Source organism: Myotis davidii, unplaced genomic scaffold (genome assembly GCF_000327345.1).
Source record: "Myotis davidii unplaced genomic scaffold, ASM32734v1 scaffold174, whole genome shotgun sequence".
NCBI lineage: Eukaryota > Metazoa > Chordata > Mammalia > Chiroptera > Vespertilionidae > Myotis > Myotis davidii.
Window position 1 is genome coordinate 104,608 of NW_006289087.1, and position 7,246 is coordinate 111,853.

General features: G+C 43.2%; 1 protein-coding gene across 1 annotated transcript in view; it reads right to left on the bottom strand.

Annotated features, from left to right (window-relative positions):
* The window catches only part of TARBP1 (TAR (HIV-1) RNA binding protein 1), a 37,528-nt gene that overhangs the window by 26,433 nt on the left and 3,849 nt on the right, over nt 1–7,246 (bottom strand). The window contains exons 2-5 of the mRNA XM_015562327.1: nt 5,213–5,344; nt 3,763–3,832; nt 1,914–2,062; nt 1,370–1,422 (exon numbers count right to left, since the gene is read on the bottom strand). Of these exons, the coding sequence (XP_015417813.1) occupies nt 1,370–1,422; nt 1,914–2,062; nt 3,763–3,832; nt 5,213–5,344 (404 nt within the window). The remainder of the gene's footprint in view (nt 1–1,369; nt 1,423–1,913; nt 2,063–3,762; nt 3,833–5,212; nt 5,345–7,246) is intronic.

Genomic DNA, 7,246 nt, shown 5'->3' on the forward strand with positions numbered 1-7,246 from the left:
GTGGGCCTAGGTCAGTGATGACGAACCTTTTGAGCCCGGCATGTCAGCATTTTGAAAAAACCTAACTTAACTCTGGCGCCGTATCACATATAGAAATCTTTTGATATTTGCAACCATAGTAAAACAAAGACTTATATTTTTGATATTTATTTTATATATTTAAATGCCATTCAACAAAGAAAAATCAACCAAAAAAATGAGTTCGCGTGTCACCTCTGACACGCGTGTCATAGGTTCGCCATCACTGTTCTAGGGAAATGGACCTGGGTTGGTAACGTGCTGTGCTAAGTAGGCATGGACTTCCTCTTCATGACACTTTCCTTGACACAAATGTATGGAACTTGCTAAGTAGTATCACTTTGTAAAAAGTCTAAATATGATCATTTAAAATGACATTTTATAACTTCCAACGTATGATCCGATGCTTTTAAATCTTTGGGTATTAAATAGAAGAAAGACATGTTAGGAATAAGTTACTTTTGCAAGAGCACTTGTTCGTTAACATCTACTAAAGTCACCTTTTCTCGCTACATGGTTCTCCGGAAACGTCACCGCTAACTGAACAGAGCGCTAGCGAACGGGCCTCTCGCCGTAGCGGTGTCTGTGGCTTTAGAGAGGCTGGCTTTCCTGCTCCCCGGGGGTCTCCGCTCAACACACAGGGTAAGGCACAACACGGACACGCTTCACACGCCCAGCTTTCCCAACGGCTGCCGCCACCAGACGTGGAAGAGGAGGTGAGAACAAAGCCTGTGGGACGGACTAGAACTGGGCGGGTTGGTGCGAACCCCTGGTTTTTAATGCGGTGGGTGGACAGACAGACGGACACTGAACTAGACAGAGGTGGGCCAGTCTGCTCAGCAGACAGAACTAAGAAACAGATGCGCACACAAAGGGAGAGAGAGAGTGCGATTGAGCAAAGGTGGTAAAACGTTAACATCTGGGGAATGTGGATGAAAGGCAGGTGGGATTCTTTGTATTATTCTCACAACTTTTTAGTCACAAGTTAAAAAAAAAAAGTTTAAAGTGCTGGTTAGCCAGTCACTACAATGTCCAAGAGGGCAGAGAGGAGGGAGAATGGAGGTGAGAAAGGAGGTTGTGTAAGACATACCTTCCCAAGCCCAGGACGGAAGGGCTCAGGTAGGAAAGGAAACCAGGAAAGAGAAGGAGCGCTTGATACAACAGCAGAAGAAAGGCAAGAAGAACAGCAAACAGGAGAGGCGACAGGATAAGAAAAGGTTGAATGTCTATTAGGCAACATACATTATGTGCCAAATGCATGAACCAATCTGGTCATTTTGCATGAACACGTTAAAGTTATTTATCAATACATATCACCGCATTGCTGCTAAATAACATCGTATGTGTTTACCTGCCATAGAGAGAGCTCTCTGAAAGTGCGTCCATTAATGGTCCAATAATAAACTAAAAAGAAAAGTATCTGATGTTAAGTCGCAACCATAACTTGGAAGTGAGCTTGCCTTAGCTGCACATCTACCCAGGGTGCCGAAGAGCCGTCCTAAGCGCAGCTGACCTCTTGCGCTGTGGGTTAATTTACGACAGACAGTCTTGGAGGGTCTCAAAGTAAGTTGAGAATTTTCTCACCTGATAAAAACGTATAAAAGAGAGAGTTCACGTTGGGTCAAGAAGGAAGAAAGGAACCCCAAACAGAAACACATGGTGAAAATAGAGTAACAAAGGAAACACGGAAAGATACCCAAGAGAAAATTTAAGCCCCTATGCCTGGAAGATGGGGGGAGAGGGTTATATCTTCAAAAATATAATAAAAATATGTTACTAGACATTGGTCAAAAACACAAGCTAACAGGAAGTGCAGGGGCTGGGGAGGGGGAAACTGAGGCACACCCAATACTGTAGCACGTAAGAGAGAACTGGGGAGGAAAGGCTGTCGTTACCTCCGAAAGCTCCGGTGAAAACGGAAGAACCTTCGTTTCGTAGAGCTGCAAGAAATGGGTAACCCCTTCCTTGGCCAGGATTTTGTTCTCGCTTTCCAACATTCTTTTGTACACACACAGGTGCCAGGAGGGGTGCAGGAGCCACCGTCCTGCGGGAGAATCTCGGGGTGACACTGGGCCCACGCAGGCTATACAGTCACCAACAAATACCCTCTCGGCACATAACCTCCTCCCAACTCCACAGAAGAGAGTCTGTGTTTAATCCCATCCAAGGAACTTATAATGGAAATTATTTTCTCATGGAAGACCGACAAAAATCAAGTGGAAATAGTACATCTGACTCACCCATTTATCCCAGTCCTTAGCATAAATCGGACACTGCTAAGTAAACTTCTAATTGAGTGAGGGGGAAAAATGGGATGAATATGTACTTAAGAGATATTGACTCTTGACATATCCTTTAATTCTGTTAGAAAAAAATTCAGCATTTTTAACTCATGGCATTCTATAAATAAATCGGTCCATTATTTGTAATTTACACCAAGATACATTGACAATGGTGATTTTTCAAACCTGTCATTGCTATTTAATTTAGTTTGCCAAGAGCTCTGGGCAAAACGTAGTAATAAGAGCATCATTTTAATAGTAAATGTCTAAGTGAAATCACAACAGCATTCAATTATATGCTAGCCCCAAGCAAGACAATGGATTCTCAGTCTTTGAAAAATCCAGTATCTCAGGAAACTATAGCAATCACTCAATAAAGCTCAATTCCCAAGGAAATCTATTAAAGTTGTAACGTTCTAGAGTAGGCACTAAAACTCTTTACATAGGTTAATTCTCATGTGTGAACACAGTAATGCAGAATTTCATCATTAAAATGCTGTTAGCATTTCACTGATCTAAACGTAATTTCATAAAATACTAAAGGAAGCTTTAGCTTCATTTTATTTCTCCTAGAAAGCTCTCATAATAGAGTATTCAAAAGGCTTAAACACCATATTTGAAATTATATCTTGGAATTTTCTGTTCCTGAGAAGTCCAAGGTATAGAACTGAAACCCCTAAACAGTAACTAACAAACAATGACACAGATATATTTAGAGAATAAGAATGGAAAGCAGTTAAAATATATAATAACAAAGAGCTACTATTTAAAGGGTAGAATACAGCGTCATTAAGACATGACCAGAATCCTTCTCTTTTAGGGCGATCTGCTGCTGGGGAGGTGCCTGCGGGTGTGGGAGGGGCTGGAGGCTGCACGTGAGACAGGCCACAGGCTGGCCATGGGGAAGCTGGGTGACAGGTTCATCATGCAAACTCTTTTCCTTCTGTAAACGTCTGACGTCTGCCGTCAAGTGTTTAGAGAATTGCCCGCGTCTCTAAATCACAGGAAACTCTGCCACCATTTAAAAACCATATTCTCAGACTACCTAAGGCAGTGGTTCTCAACCTTCCTAATGCCGCGACCCTTTAATACAGTTCCTCATGTTGTGGTGACTCCCAATTTCATTGTTACAAATTGAACATAATTAAAGCATACTGATTAATCACAAAAACAATATGTAATTATAGATGTGTTTTCCGAGGGTCTTAGGAGACCCTGTGAATGGGTCGTTAGACCCCCAAAGGGGTCGCAACCCACAGGTTGAGAACCGCTGACCTAAGGTGATATGCAGATGCATTTGGATAGACCGCTAAGTGAGAAGAAAATGTTACCATCAGTGCAGAAGATACACTATGCAATGTTAGTAGCAGATTCTCACCTTTACACTTTTGTGGTTTTTCCCAATTCTCTATAATGAGCAAGTGCTAATGTTATTAAGAAATCAACTAAAAGTAACCATTACCGGTTTCCTCTGACACCGCATATTCAAACAGGCTGTTTAGCTTTGGCAAAACTGGCTTTATCACATGTATCTGAAAACAAAAGCAAAAAGGCACATGAAATGAAAATTTGCCTTTAAAATCTTATGGGAATTGTAATCTATTTACGTAACAGCAGCCCTCCTGTTCCCCACCCCTATGTAAAAAAGAAGTAGGCAGATGCCTAATTCTTCCAGTTTTTAAGTAATAAAAATTCAAGTATGTTAAGTGTGACAAAGCTAATGATTGTAACCTAGAATACAGTGACAGCAATTTGCATATAGACAGTGAATATCATACATTATGTCACAAAATCCTCAACCGTCCTGAGAAATAGGGCTGGTCATACGTGTATATTACAAAGAGGGAAAAAACACGGCGGTACATTCTCTAGTCACTCGAGTTGCTCAAGGCCACACATTCAGAAGTCTAGCCAGTTCAGAGTTCAATGTTCTTCATGCTTAGTCTATGTTGCAGGTTCCAGTCTAATTTATTTTCCAAATATACATAAATCTTAGTTTCTAAAGAAACAGTGGGGTATTATGGATCTACTGACTAAGGAAAACCAGAAAAGTTTGTCTGAATTTAGATAGTCTTTCTTTATTCCTCATCCTTTAATTCAGTCCACAGTGCTTGCTGCGAATGTGGGCCGACGCCTCAGCAACTCCACCCCTGGCTGCACCCCCCGACCCCCCCCCCGGAGTGGTCTGCAGCTCACAGAAGGGGAACCCCTAGACCAGGGTTCTCAAGTGTGGTCCCCAGAGCAGCAGCAGGAGTGCCTCCTGGGATCCGATAAAATATTCAAACTCTGGGGCCACCTCACACCTATGGAATCAGGAACTGGGGAGCGGGCCCAGCTATTTATACTCTAACAAGCCACGTGGGGGATTCGAATGAATGTTCAAGTTTGAGAATCACTGCACCAGATTCGGTCATCTCAGAAGATTCTACTCAATTTTAAAACTTTATGATTCTACGAAAACTGATTACAAGTTCAATGACAATGATTTTTCAAGTTTCCATCCTTAAGACCAGGCTGGCACAGATATAACAATTAAAAAAGAAAAAAACACCTACAAAATTAAAAGGCAATTATTTACTTAGTAACCATTTACCTCAGAATAGCTTTAAGTAAAAATTTCCTAAGTGTGTGTTTCTTTGGAGATTATTCATAATGTCGAAAAACACTTCAGCAGTGTCAAGGGAGGACGGAATAAGACTAAATTCTCTGAATGATAACTTAAATCAACTGAAAGTATTCTTTAATTTTCTGGGTTGACATCCCATTTTAAATTGCATTTATGCCAGAAAGCAAGGCACACTATATCCAAGTTGGTCTTTCTGAATTGCTTTTACAGAATGTTGGGGGGTGGGGATGGGGGGGGTGAAGAGAGCTGGATATACATGGGATTTTTAAAATATGTTAACACTTACCTGATTTCCTTCTAGAGTTTCCATTATTAAAATATAGTTTTCCCAAAACTTGAGAAGATCATCTTTTTTTTCCTCAGACCACCAAAACAGACTTGGGCCTGTTATAATGTGAAAAGGAAAATTAGTTGGCAAATTTTATGTGTTTCTTAACAATACTAGATCTTAAAGTTTTGCCACTATTATCAAATGCTGTCTTCTCTAATTAGGAGGGGGCCCCGAATCAAAGCCTAGACAGAAATACCCCCTTACTGGCAACCAAGCCCGCACCCCAGGCATGTACCCTGACCTGGAATTGAACCGTGACCTCCTGGTTCAGAGGTTGATGCTCAACCACTGAGCCACCCTGGCTGGGCAAAAGGAGACTGAAAAAATAAAACTGCTGTTTTGGAGTTCTGGGTAAGAATGACAGATTGAACACATAAACTCTTTCTCTCCCTAAGAACCTCACCGTCCATATCAATAGGGAAGTTTTCAAAGGCAAAAACCCAGTGGAATGGAGGAAACAGGAGCAGACAATGGCGATGAAAACCAAGCAGACTCGAGAAGAGTGAGCATTAAGTTGGCACAAGGAGAACAAAGAAAATTTTGATTTACAAAATCACCCCAACCCTAAGGAACTGACACAAAGTTACTTCTGTGAGCGGAGCGGAGAGTGAAGCTAAACTGCAGAGGGTTTGTGCAGTGAGTCTAAGAGGCGGTCGGACCCAGGCCCCTTCCTCCTGAGCAAGAAAAAGCCTGGGATCTGTTCTCTGGAGAAGGCAGACAGTGGCCTCTGAACTGAGATGCACTGCACACAGCCGAGCTCAGGGTGAGCAGCCATATGAAACTGGGGTCAGGTGAACAGGGGTGCATCCTGGGTGCCGAGACCCCCGCTTCCACCTGCCCCGTCACCATCACAGCCCCTCAGGTCCCAGCCTGCTGACCTCGTTGCAGGTTCGATCTGTTGGGCTGCATGCAGGAGGCAATCGGTCGATGTGTCTCTCACATCGATGTTTCTCTCCCCTGCCCCCTTCCTAAGAAAAGCAATGGAAAGTTTTAAACTTACATGAAAATCTAATCTGCTCACAACTTCAGGCAAAAATCCCTGACCAGTAATAAATGAACAAGGAGCAACAGTTGAAAAAGTACACATTTCCTGAGACAATTTTTGAATCAATCCATTTCGGACTTTGCTAGCTCAAGGACGGATTTAAGATAAGAGAAGTGTATTTTCACACATTTCAGTAAACCAACCATTCAAATGTCACACACGAACCTGAAGGGAGGCCTTGCTATTATTGCATCTACTCTTGTCAGTAAGAAAGCAGTAAGAAGCACAGCTCAAGATGTAAAAAAGGAATTTAAAATCTGACTCATTCTATTGAACCAATGGCAAAAAATACCCTAAACATGCTGACTTAAGGACCATACAATTAACAAACATTAGTAAATCCTGCTCCTCAATTACCAAGGAAATTTTCAAAAAAAAAAAAAGTGATGGTTTCTATTACAGAATTCTAACTCAAGACTGAGTTCAGCCCTGGCCAGTTTGGCTCCGTGGGTAGAGCCTCGACCTGCGGACTGAAGGGTCCCGGGCTCGATTCTGGTCAAGGGCACATGCCCAGGTTGCGGGCTCGATCCCAGGGGGGGCAGGGGGGCGATCAATGGTTCTCTCTCATCATTGATGTTCCTCTCTCTCCCTTCCTCTCTGAAAGCAATAAAAACTCAAAGACCAAGCTCACCTGGTCAGCACAGGTGATTTCCAATCTGATGGCAGCTAACTGACCATTCTTTTCTATTGGAGTGGACCTACCCCCACACGGTGCCCACGTGGGCCCCAAATGATCCCGCGGGTCGGGAAAGCTGGGCACCCCACCCCCCTCGGCTGCAGTGGCTGGCGTCACTCTAGATGAGGGTCCCCAGGTTTTCGGGGCGCTATGGGGACCACGGGAGTAACCAAATTGGGCCTGGATGGGAGAGACGACCTCGAGGAGCTGGTTTCCAAACCCAGGCACCTCCCTCCCCTCCAGCCACGCAAAGCAGGGCCCGGACGGG